Genomic DNA, 13,633 nt, shown 5'->3' with positions numbered 1-13,633 from the left:
ACTGATGTTCCGCTAACGGTCAGGAAAATGATAGCCTGTGTCCTAAAAAAGAAAAAGAAGTGTCAACAGAGTGATTTGGGACTGGTGGGTCTGCTCTAACAGATTAACTGAAGGTTGTCCAAACCCACTTTAAAGAATCTCGTCTCCCAGCAGAGTGGTCGAATAAGAAGGATGAGTGACTCTGCTGCTCCTCTTCTCAGCCAAGTCTAATCCACAAATCCTTATCAGGGTCACTGAGACTCACTGACACTGTTGGTTACAGTCGATGCCTGCAGGGGACACTTGTCTGGCTATATTTTGATAATACCTCTCTTTTCCCTTTAGTGTCAATAAAATAAATCTCCAGATGCTCTGAGCGGTAAGATTAGATACAAAAAAAACCCCCGGCATCATCCTCCAGAAATGGACTTCTTACAATACCACATGTAAAAGGTAAGTTTAGTTAAACTGAATGGATTGTACATCAATAATTTGCTTGGTTTTGAGTCACATGATGCAGTTAGTTTCTACAAAGATTTGATTCAAATTTGCTGATGGGGTCTAGGAGTGCAAAGCTCTGGATAAAACAATCTCACACACAAAAAAAGTACCTTTACCTTTTGTATGCTTATCTTTGAATCAGCTGTATCAAACTATTTTAAAATGAAAGAAGTCTAACCAAGAATCGTGAATACATTGAATCTAATAAACTTCAGATATCAAAATATTACTTTTGATTAGGATCATGGTTACTATTTGTTGTCGTTCGAATGGAGAATTTAGTCTAGAGGATGCATGCCAGGTTGATATGCATATATTCCTGGTTCTTTAACTTTGGGGGTCAAAGAGTAGCGAAACAACATTTCATGACTCCTCTGTTGGCTTGTTTTCTTATTAAGATCCTTCATTTCTTAGAAAATAGAATTGGTGCCTTTCTCTTAGGATGAAGTTGATGTTTTACCATTCTGTTTTATTTTATCAACAGAGGAGAGAACCAAGTATTCATATTCTATATACTTGAGACAATTTTCTCTGAAGTGATTTTTAAATGAGACTTGACTATGTCTATTTATAAAGTTATTGCAGTTTAATTTTGTCTTTCTCCTAAGAGTTCCTAGAGTTTTCAGTGCTGAAAAACACACAAATAACAAAATGCCTGTTTATGAACTTAAAAAAAACTGAAACAGGCCAGCAGAAGACCGAAAACACCTTTTCCATCATGAAAGCTTTCAGTGTGGCTCTTTGCTTTTATAAAGAAATGCGGTCAAGTTCTGATAAAACTGCTGCTGTACTATAGCTTCTGTACATCTGAGCTAATACTGGCAGTATAACTATTTATGGTTGGCACAACCATTGCGGATCGGTGCTTTTAAAGATGGATTTGCCTGATGTCAGTCTGGCAAATCCATTTACTTTCCAAGGCTAACAATTTACTGTTAAACAGCAGGATCTGATTTTCCTCAGGAAACACCACTTACCCACAATACAAAATCAACAAAGAGTTAATGCTTTGTCAGCTGGTGGTGACAAAGTTGGCACAAAACAAAAAGGTCCTTGCAGAACTTTAAAAAACTAGCTTATGATTTCAGCTTCCAATTTGCAAATCATATAGCAAGAGGATGGCTGTATCTTTTTAGATTTGGTAGTGAATGCTAATGGACTGTTACTGGAAAGGTTGGAGTCAATTTAACATTACAACTGACTCGACATTTCAAATACCAAACATTTCAGAATTGACTTTTAAGTCCTAAAGTGTAATTTAACTCAATTCTGAGTGAAATGGTCCTCAGTGTTGTAGTAACTTAAACACTGGTGTTAATCCACCAGTGTTACTCGTCTGATCTAAGCTCCACCCACTGCGATTTGTTATCTGAAGGGATGTGTGGTTCAGGTGTTTAGATGCCTTTTATATGCGTTTAGTTGTGTTTGGATGTTGCCTGTTGTACAACTGATTCTTGCTGGGGTTCTTTTACTAATGTTTCTGGTAGATTCATGTTGTTTTTGATGTGAAACACATTTGCACTATGAGTGAAGTTATCGACTAAGTTAGAGCTACTGTCTGTGACCTCAGGGGCTCCTGGATGACAGTAGCACACATTGCTATGAGGTTGACTCTGCTTTTTTGGCAGAGGAAGATCATCCTGCTACAGATTTTCAAAAGTAACTGAAGCTCTGTCATACTGTAAACACAACTGGCAACACAACAGAATCACACTGAACACGCCTACATACAAAGATTTCATCAACGTGCCCCCTACTGGCAACAGAAAGTGGCATAAATTGGTCATATCTTCATTCCACTTACTGTGTGTAACCTATTAAGCTAAACGTAGACATGTTTCATTTATGTAGGCTATGTCTCACTGACCATTATGACATCTCGCCCATTTGACAGGAAATTAGTGTAAGCCTCATACCAAACATCTAATTGCCTTCCAATGCATATTTATGACCATTGTCTGCCCCTCTACATATTCAAAGGTTACTTTTATTGTTTTACTGCAGCGCACCCTACTGGTGAGAGGAAGTGATACAATTGGGCCATTTCTTTATTCCTTTTACTGAGCTGAACCTTTAAAGTTCAGACTTTGAGAGTAATGGCTCAAAATTTGTTCACAACACTGACATATCTTATTTAAGGACACCTTACTGCTGATGGTAAGCATTTCAGTATCTCCCCAAGAAATCATAATGCACTGACTGTGTGAATGGATGTCTGCTATATAGTGTAAAGGGGCTTTGGGTGGTCAAAACACCACAATAGCACTGTACATGCCAGTCTGTTTACTACATTAACTATTTTCGTATCACAGATTTTGACTAAGAGAAGTGATCAATAAAGAATAGCTGACCTTTAAATCCATCAGAGGCTCTCATCCACCTGTGAAGCAGCTGTAACATAAACAGGAGCTTCATAAACATGAGGCACATGTAAAGTAGCTGCATCACTAAAAATCCAAACCTATCATTTATTTTTGCAGGACCAACCACTGCTATGAGCACCTCAAGCATCCTCACAGGGCCACCTCACGCTGCTGCACAGCTCATCTCAGAAAGAGAGGAGCCCAGCAAGAGCTGCCTGTAAGCTTATTCAAAGAGTGCACAAATCATCAATGAACGCATAACAAATAAGACGTGAGTGCTAATTGCCTTGATGTGTCACGTGCTCTGTATGTCCCTGATGTATTCCTCCATGCAGTCCTCCTCATCAGCTTAATATGAATAACAGCAACAACAACGAAGAGTGAGTGTTTCCAGAGTCATTAAAAGATAAGTGAAGTCCTTCTGTAACACTTTGATGCTTTCTTAGAGTCATTACAGTAAGGCCGATTAAATGTGTTCATTAATCCTTTTTCCAGTGAGAAAAAGAAGAAAAGGAAAACGGAGAAGGAGTAATTATACTTGATTTCACATCTGTTAGCTAATGCTGTAAAAGAAATATAGGATCCTAAGTGTTTTCAAATGCATGTTACAGGAAGGAGGAAGAAAAGGAAAAAGAGGAAAAGGAAAAAGAGAAGAAGGAAAAAGAGAAGGAAAAGGAGAAGGAAAAACAAGAGGACAAAGATAAGTATGTGCATCACACAGTGCGACTTCCTCAAACCCATTTCCACAATATTCTATCTGCATTTCTTCTCTCTGCTCTCATAGGCCCAAAGAGCTGTTTGTCATTAATCCTGCTGGGAGTTTGTATTACAACTGGCTCTTCATCATCACTCTACCTGTCATGTACAACTGGACCATGATCATAGCCAGGTGACTCTGAAAACGACGCCTACATTCCCTTCACAACAGCTATTCTTATGTGTCCTCTCATTATGCCACCCATTAGATTATCCTGCAAATCATTAAGATTTTCTCTGTGGGCTGACTTTGTATAGAAAAATATCCTCATTCTTTTAAAGCCTGTGGTAAATCCAGCTTGAGCCAATTTGAATACCCTGCAATAATTGATCCTACATTTTTCATAATTAGTCGAGACTAGAGAACCTGCTATAACATCTGCTGAGGCAGAAACACAAAGTGACACTATGGTGAATGTCCTCGGCATAATTCATTTAATAAATGTCTTTTCCTGCACACAGGGCCTGCTTTGAGGAGCTGCAGCACAACTACATCATTTACTGGGTCATTCTGGACTACACGTCGGACATCATCTACCTAGCTGACATGTTTTTCAGGACCAGAACAGGTAAATCTGACTGCTGCTTCTATATCTGCATAAAAGTTTTAGAATGCTTGTTTTTGTTCTAAATCTGTCTCCAAACAACATATGCCTTTATGTACAAATGAATACATCAGCAGCTGCTCTTGTTTCTCTTTGTCGCGGTTCGCATCAAAATATCCCTTTAATGAATGTGACGGGAATTAAATCAAAAGGCAATGCAAGAAAATGTTTTCTAGTCCTCAACTGCAGCATAATAAGAAGCTTCCAGAGGCTAAACTTTACTTTAACTACAAGGCATACTTTTGAAAGTTTTGTCTTAACAGCACAATTTCTTCTTTATGCGTTATTTTCCCTTATAAGAAACGTCAGTGTTGGGAATCATAAAAAAGGAAATTTTGTCCTAAAAGACTGACTGTGCATGGAAAATAGCCACTATATTTCACTAAGTTGCTTGGCTCAAGCCTAAAATTAACTTCACTGAACCTGAAAATGTATTTCTGCACATAAAGTAAGAGCAGCCATGAGTTTTGTCCTTTAGCCTTCCCTTCAAATAGATTAAAATAGTAATTATCTTACTGTCAGTGTGAACAGAGAGAAGAATCAAAAAGAGCTGGGACCCTTTTGGTTGGAGATATATTTTATAAATTAGTTAGTTGTCCAGCTTCATAATGAATGTTCCAGTAAATATACTTGCCTGCTTGGCACATATTACTGGAGGACACCACTAGAGGGCACACAAGACAGCTCAGGCTGTTTACAACTATCTGATGTGTGAGATGTAAACTACAAAAATGGATGTTAATTCTGACATCAGAACTCAACTCAAAATTACATGAAATATCAACAGTAACATCAGGTCAGCTCAGACCAGTGACTGTTGGTCAGAACACACTGTCTTCACTTCATTTCTCTAACATTTTCCTCCACGAACAGATGTAATGGCCCGGTGTATTGGTTTATTAGTGACCATGTTAATTGGTGACTTTCAGCCAGCCGTGTTCAGATACTCACCAGATATATGCTTAATGAAAAACAAACAAAACTAATGCAATTGCTATGAGTAAAAGCTGCCACTCAAAGAATGGCGATTTCATCATCTTTATTGTAAATTAATTTAAAGTGGAAGTAAAGTGCATTAATATGAGTGTTATACTATACATGTATGATCAATTTACATTCTAGCTGAATAAATCAGTTTAAAAGGAGAAAATCTTTTGACTATTTGAAATGACTCAAAGTAAGGATGTTTTATTGACCAAAAATGTTTTTGAGTTTTTGTTGACTAAATCTAGGCAAAAACTTTATAGAGCTTAGATGATTAAATTGACTAAAATTACATTTTGATAATATTTTCATTTAAAGACCAAGCCCAAGTCGAAGTAGTTGCCAAAGTTTCCACTGTTGCTCAGGAGTCTCTTTCATAATTTACTTTTTCCTTGTTGTTTAACAAGTTTTTGAGTCAAAGATAAGAGGATCAGTAATGAACTGGTTTCAATCTGCAACTTCACCCCTGGATGCCACAAAATCTTTTTACAATGGTGAATGATTGTTTTCATATGTGTTAAACTTAATGTCTCATTTTATAGCAATCATGATTCACAATGGATCTAATCAGGCCCTTTAGAGACACTGATTAAGAGGGAATTGAAACTAATCACAATATGAGAATAATTCTTGAGCAATACAGAGAACAAAAACTCTTAATTGCAATAGTCTTACTGCACTGCGGGGCCGGAAACCAATTTACTTTTAGAGGCCTTCATCCCCACTAATGGAACCAGCTGTATCTTAATGTTGTATTCTGAACTTGAGCGTCCACCATCTGTGTGAATTAAGGGTAATTAGGTAAGGGGTATTGCAGAGTCAGTGGGTAGTTATATTATAATGGAACCCCGACAGGGTAAGAAGGATCAAAAGGACAATTGGGCTTTTTCCTCCCTGAAATTTTTTCTAATGTGGCAATACCAAGAGAGTTTTGTGTTAAATTAAATATGAATGAAATGACAGTATGATCTCATTCTTTTGGTCATTACTCAGAGTTCAAGACCACAGGTGAGTGTTAGCATCGATCAGTAGAACAAAAGCCTTGCCTCCTGGCTCAGCTCCCTCTTCACCATGACAGTACGGTACAGCAACACTGCTGATGCTGCAGCAATCTCACGGTCTATTCTACCCTTGCTCATGAACATGACCCTGAGATGTTTGAACTCCTTCACTTGGGCCAAAGACTCACTCCCCACCTGCTGGGAGCGATCCATCATTTTCTGGCAGTGGACCATGGCCTCAGACATGGAGGTGCTGACTCTCATCCCAACTGCTTCACACTCAGCTACAAACCACCCCAGTGTCTGTTGGGGGTCCCCAGTTAAGGAAGTCAGCAGAACCACATCATCTGCAAAGTGCAGAGATGAAAGTCAAAGTCCCCTGCACTGGAAACAACCAGAAAAAATAAAAACATCATTCACATTGGGACATGAGGACAAAGAAGGATCCCAGGGAAAAATCACCCTAGTTGCATGTGGCAGTCACATTTAGGTTACATACACACTAATCCAAATCAAGCCTAAAGGATGCACAGCAAATAAAAAAGAAAAAAAAAAGGAAAACCACCACTCAAGACAGCAGCACAACCATCTTCAGCCATCAGCACTAAAAGGACAAAAGGGCAAAACAAGTGGCTTAAGAAAATTACTTTTTATATATATACACTATATTGCCAAGAGTATTCACTCACCTGCCTTGACTGCATATGAACTTAAGTGACAACCCATTCTTAATCCATAGGGTTTAGTATGACTTCGGTCCACCCTTTGCAGCTATAACAGCTTCAACTCTTCTAGGAAGGCTTTCCACAAGGTTTAGGAGTGTGTTTATGGGAATTTTTGACCATTCTTCCAGAAGTGCATTTGTGAGCTCACACACTGATGTTGGAAGAGAAGGCCTGGCTCTCAGTTTCTGCTCTAATTCATCCCAAAGGTGTTCTATCAGGCTGAGGTCAGGACTCTGTGCAGGCCAGTCAAGTTCATCCACACCAAACTCTCTCATCCATGTCTTCATGGACCTTGCTTTGTGCACTGGTGCACAGTCATGTTGGAACAGGAAGGGGCCATCCCGAAACTGTTCCCACAAAGTTGGGAGCATGGAATTGTCCAAAATCTCTTGGTATGCTGAAGCATTCAGAGTTCCTTTCACTGGAACTAAGAGGCCAAACCCAGCTCCTGAAGAACAACCCCACACCATAATCCCCCCTCTACCAAACTTTACACTTGGCACAATGCAGTCAGACAAGTACCGTTCTCCTGGCAACCGCCAAACCCAGACTCGTCCATCAGATTGACAGATGGACAAGCGCGATTGGTCACTCCAGAGAAGGCGTCTCCACTGCTCTCGAGTCCAGTGGCGGCATGCTTTGCACCACTGCATCTGACGCTTTGCATTGCACTTGGTGATGCATGGCTTGGATGCAGCTGCTTGGCCATGGAAACCCATTCCATGGAGCTCTCTATGCACTGTTCCTGAGCTAATCTGAAGGCCACATGAAGTTTGGAAGTCTGTAGCAATTGACTCTGCAGAAAGTTGGCAACCTCTGCGCACTATGCACCTCAGCATCCGCTGACCCCGCTCTGTCATTTTACGTGGCCTACCACTTCATGGCTAAGTCACTGTCATTCCCAGTCGCTTCCACTTTGTTATAATACCACTGACAGTTGACTGTGGAATATTTAGGAGCAAGGAAATTTCAGGACTGGACTTGTGCACAGGTGACATCCTATCACAGTACCACCCTGGAATTCACTGAGCTCCTGAGAGTGACCCATTCTTTAACAAATGTTTTTAGAAACAATCTGCATGCCTAGGTGCTTGATTTTATTCACCTGTAGCCATGGAAGTGATTGAAAAACCTGATTTCAATTATTTGAATGGGTGAGTGAATACTTTTGGCAATATAGTGTACAACTAAAATAAATGCCCCAAATTTATGTGGCTGGCAGCCACCAAACTGCATTAGATACAAGATGTTTGAGATGTTTGTTCCTGCTGGTTCAAGTGAATAACAGACAAGCACTCCAGCAATTAGCCTACCCCCTGATCTTACAGTGAACGTAAGAGCACAGCTGCCTGGCTCTGTGCAAGAGCAGAGACAGAAGTTGGGGGATGGAATCTACTGTGTTCTGGCACAAATATCTCTGTTATGATATTGGCCATAGGCCACTGTGGCTGGAAGGTTTTGGAAATTTACCTCACAATGTACAAAAACACAGGATGTAGTTAACTTTCAATGTAGGTAGTGACATCAGCTAACAACAGAACGTACTGAGAAGAACTGAATTGATCAGATTTTATATCATTGTAGCGTTATGGAGGGTCGGGGGAATTCCTCATAGTGACTGGTTGGGGCTATATTTGCCCTGCCCAAATTAAACCAAGCCAGGGAAGAGGTGAGCAACTTTCCAGCAGTCTAAATCCAAAATTCAGTCACACATAGATCTCAGTGTCTTTTTTTCCATGTTCATACCAACCTTATTCCAACATATCTAGTGTTTTGAGACACACATTTTGCATTTCACTCCAAGGGGCCTTAAATGATTAGAGTGACTGGTTCAGCACAAATCACTGTGGTACTTGGGTGAGGTTTTCTGCCTTCACAAATAAAATCTGTTGACATTTTCTTTTCTATTCACCATCTCAAACCACTGTCAAATCCCTTTTTTAAGTTCCATTTGATCTTTACTTGATGTTCCATTTTCAATATTGCGGACTGCTCTGTCAAAGCAACAACCTTTTTCTCACTCTCTCTTTCTTCCTCAACGTTTTCTTCGCCACAAAAAATCATGTCAAAAGAAATCTTATTTTTTATGTTTGATATAATCAGTTAGCTTTTGTAGTCTATGACCACAACAGCATCCTTTACAACAGTCTTTTTTTTTTTTAAAGCGGCTGCCAATCAGAATAAGCATTTAACACAGTATGCAATAAAGCTGAAACAGGGAACACTTGACTTCCATCTTGTCCTCTGGTGGATGCATACTAAGTGTCAAATTTTGTTCCTCTTTGATTGCAGGTTACCTTGAGCAAGGCTTAATGGTAAAAGATGAGAAGCTTCTTAAGGATTGTTACATAAACAGTTTCCAGTTTCGTCTTGACGTTGTCTCCATGCTGCCAACTGATGTCCTCTATCTGTACTATGGCCTTGACTACCCAGAGATCCGCATTAACAGGCTGCTCAGAATTGGCCGCATGATGGAATTCTTCACAAGAACAGAGACCAAAACCAACTACCCCAACATCTTCCGTATCGCAAATTTAATCATGTACATTCTCATCATCATCCACTGGAATGCTTGCTTCTACTTCTCCTTCTCTAAATCCATTGGTTTTGGTTCTGATGAATGGGTTTACCCAGCTCTGGATGATCCTGAGGAGCCTGAGTTTGGACAGCCCATGAGAAAGTATGCATTCAGTCTCTACTGGTCCACGCTGACCCTGACGACCATCGGAGAAACCCCACCACCAGCCCTGGACTCTGAATTTTTCTTCCATGTCATTGACTTCTTAGTTGGTGTCCTGATCTTTGCCACCATTGTAGGAAACATCGCCACCATGATCTCCAATATGAACGCAGCCCAAGCTCAGTTTCAAGCCAGGATTGACAACATCAAGCAGTACATGCAGGTAGATCAAAGACTGTAGATAAGGGGGTGTACTAGTTTTCTTTTAGGAGTGTGGCCAAAGGGGGATTGCCTTAATATGTAACTGGTGATGCTGAATAGTTTGAAAGCTGAAGAGCAAATAACCCTTCTTCACTGTTTTATCATTACCTCAGTGAACACTTCCTAAAGAGTTTTTAGACTTTAGTCATTAGTTTCAAAACTTCATGGTGTTCAGCATGATGTTGATTTTGTAAATTATAGTCTAGCTCAGCAGGTCTAAATGATAAAGCAACAAGTGTTTTAGATTTGACAACATGTGCTTGACATATCCCTAAGTCCACACCTGTTATTTAAGACAGACATGTAATATGATCTCATAAAGATAAAAAAAAAAAATCCAAGATGGGGTGAAAAAACGGCAACCTTCAAGTATTAAACATAGTAGTGCACAAATCAGTAGATCCTGTCACAGAAGTGCCTTGGTGCACTATCATTTGCCCATAGTGTATAGACCTATTTGGACAGATAGACTCATTGAGAAATATGGCCGTATGGCTCAGGGATTGGTTATACAAAGATTTGATTAAAAAAAAAAAAAAATACGTAGACTTATTATTGTGTGATTTCAAATTATGATACAATAGGATATGATGACACAACATACTACAATGCCATGATACAATATGACAGGATATATGATACCACACAATACAGTGATACAATATGATATGATGATATAAGATAATACAGTACTACAGTACAATATAATATATAGTAGGATACTATATGATACAAAGATACAATAAGATACGGTACACTGTATTGTCTCTTGGGGGTCATCCTTCTTGGACTCCCAAGTACTGCACAAACAGGCTTGCCCAAAAAATTGGCTGAGCCCCTGAAAACGAGTGGAGGAATGGGTCCTCCCCAGTTGTGATTTATTCAAAATGCCAATGCTTGTGTGTTAGATCAGTAGCATTGGTGCTAGCATCCTTGCTAACAGTTACCTCATTATAGAGCTGAAGCTACAATTGGGTCCGATGTTGAAACTGTTTAATAATGCAACTTTTTAACATCTTTTTTCCACTTTTCCACCAATTTTTTTTGTCACCAATAAGCCCTTCTTGCCAATTTTTTCACTTTTAACCAACTTTAACCACTTTTCTCTCCACTTATAACCAGTTTTGCCACTTTTATCCCATTTTGGCACTTATTGCCAGTTTCAATCAGTTTTTGCCACTTATAGCCACTTTTAACCCAACACTTTTCTTGTCACTCATAACACTTTTCGTGCCACTCTCAACCCATTTTTGCCATGTATTTGCAACTTTTAAGATCGACTGACTGATACATACTTTATTCATCCAGAGAGAAATTCAATTATTTATAACCACCCCCCCCCCCCCACCCCCCGCTTTTAACCCATTTTGCCATTTTCTTGCTTCCAGTCCAAAATGTACGTAACCAATTCTAATCACTTTTCTTGTTACTTATTACACCGTTTTGCCCCTTTTAACCCATTTTTGCCCTCATTTTGCTGGTTTCAACCCATTATAGCCAGTTTTCGTATCACTTATAACACCTTTTTGCCACTTTCAACCCATTTTTACCACTTATTGAAACGTTTGAGATAGATTGACTGATAGATACTTTATTGATCCAGAGAAATTCAAGTATTTGTAACCTTCGTTACCCCACTTTTTACACATTTTGTCACATATTGGAACGTTTAACCCATTTATACCAACTTTTGCCACTTCTAATTAATTTTTGCCACTTTTAACCCATTTTCCCCACTTATTTGCATTTTATAACCCATCGTAGACACTTTTTTATCACTCATGACTAGTGCTGAACGATTCAGGAAAATAATCTAATTGTGATTTTTTTTTTTACCCAAAGTTGCGATTAAGATTTGATATGCGATTATCTCTGAAGTTCCTCATTTCATGTACTTTCCAACAAAACTAATCAACAATTCATTCTATACTATTGCAAACACGATATTAGATAAAACCAGGGCTGAACAATTTTGCAAAAAAAAATCTAGGCTAGTTGTGATGATTTTGGCTTATTTTGTAAGTTGGATATGAACTGTTGTATTAAAGGGAATGATAATTTTTATACAATTCTCACATTTAATAAGAAAAACATACAAAAATGAAGTAAATATGATTTTTTTTTGTACACTATTCTCAAAATATGCCACTAGAATGATTGCATGATGTGTAATGCACAATGTTTCTGCTGCAAAAGAAAGTTTTAAACTGGTATTTTGACACAAATTTCAGGTCAAAGAAACATTGCACATTCTGCCATTTGAAAATTGCAGCAGGTCATATTGCGATTTAATCTATTTTGCGATTAATTGCCCAGCCCTACTCACGACCCCTTTTTTTGCAACTTTAACCTACCATTTCTAAAAACTTTTTGCCAGTTATAACCCATTTTCATTTTTTGCCACTTTAAATCATGTTTTGCTGCTTTTAAAAAAACACTTTGAACCCATTTTGACCACTCAATTTTGCATGACTCTCTAATTATCTTCTTCACTTATTCTTTCTCCACTAAAGTTGTCAGTTTCTTCTCCTTTTTTTCTGGCATGCTGATGTCTGACATTACTTTCCAAATGGTTTAGTTCAGTGTGCCCATCCACATTTATTACTATCTGAAAAAGGTAATTCTGTTTTTAAGAAAAGTGGTTTACAGCTTAAAAAAGGAAATAGAAACCAGGTTGTTACAGGAATGAAAATATCCTACCTGGGCCACCAGTGCAAAGCATAGACAATCATTCAAATATAAAAGAGTTTATAAGGATTTATAAGTACGAGCTTTATTACATGTTTTTATTCATCTGTTTTCAATTATCAGTTTTCTGTTAAAAATATTTTGAATGTTTGTATTTTTCTTTTTTTCTTAGGTCCGAAAAGTCAGCAAAGAACTGGAGTTGCGAGTCATTAAATGGTTTGACTATCTGTGGAATAATGGCAAGGCACAGGATGAGAGAGAGGTCCTGAGGTATCTTCCAGATAAACTAAAGGCTGAAATTGCAATCCAAGTCCACATGGAGACCCTGAAGAAAGTTCGTATTTTTGCAGACTGTGAGGCCGGTCTTCTGATCGAGCTGGTGCTCAAGCTAAGGCCTCAGGTGTTCAGCCCCGGGGACTATATCTGCAAAAAGGGTGATATTGGCCGGGAGATGTACATCATCAAAGATGGAAAACTCGCAGTGGTTGCTGATGATGGAGTCACACAGTTTGTTGTGCTCGGAAGTGGGAGCTACTTTGGTGAGATCAGTATCCTTAATATCAAAGGAAGCAAAGCAGGCAACAGGCGGACAGCCAATATCCGCAGCATTGGATACTCAGATCTCTTCTGTCTGTCCAAAGACGACCTGATGGAGTCACTGATTGAGTACCCAGATGCCAAAGGGATGCTGGAGGACAAAGGCCGGCAGATCCTATTGAAAGATGGTCTAATCGACCTGGACCCAGCAAACATCATGCCTGAGGCCAAAGAGCTGGAGGAGAAGGTTAATAAATTGTACAACACCATGGACCTGATGCAAACCAAGCTGAAGAAGATTCTGGGAAATTACAAGAACACTGACAAGATTCTCAGACATCGAATTGCAAATCTGGAGCACCTGACAGGAGAGGAGGTGGAGGATGAAGATTGGGAAGGTGGAGGTGGGGAAAAGGAAGAGAAAGAGGTTGAAGAGGAGAAAAAGGAAGTTGAGGAAAAAGGGGCAGCCATAAAAGAAGAAGAAGGTAAAGCTGAAGAGGAAAAATCGGCAGAGAAGGAAGATGAGAAAACTGCAGAGAAAGAGAAAAAATAG

General features: G+C 39.1%; 1 protein-coding gene across 1 annotated transcript; it reads left to right on the top strand.

Annotated features, from left to right (window-relative positions):
- The first annotated feature begins 267 nt into the window (after window positions 1-267).
- On the top strand, window positions 268-13,633 carry cnga1a (cyclic nucleotide gated channel subunit alpha 1a). The gene is made up of 9 exons (XM_041785974.1): window positions 268-432; window positions 2,961-3,060; window positions 3,179-3,223; window positions 3,339-3,371; window positions 3,455-3,547; window positions 3,628-3,732; window positions 4,062-4,168; window positions 9,207-9,817; window positions 12,716-13,633. Exons 2-9 carry the CDS (start codon window positions 2,975-2,977, stop codon window positions 13,631-13,633), a joined length of 1,998 nt encoding a protein of 665 aa, XP_041641908.1. The 5' UTR covers window positions 268-432; window positions 2,961-2,974.

Source organism: Cheilinus undulatus, linkage group 4 (genome assembly GCF_018320785.1).
Source record: "Cheilinus undulatus linkage group 4, ASM1832078v1, whole genome shotgun sequence".
Classification (NCBI taxonomy): Eukaryota; Metazoa; Chordata; class Actinopteri; order Labriformes; family Labridae; genus Cheilinus; species Cheilinus undulatus.
This window is presented reverse-complemented; position numbering and strand designations above follow the sequence as displayed.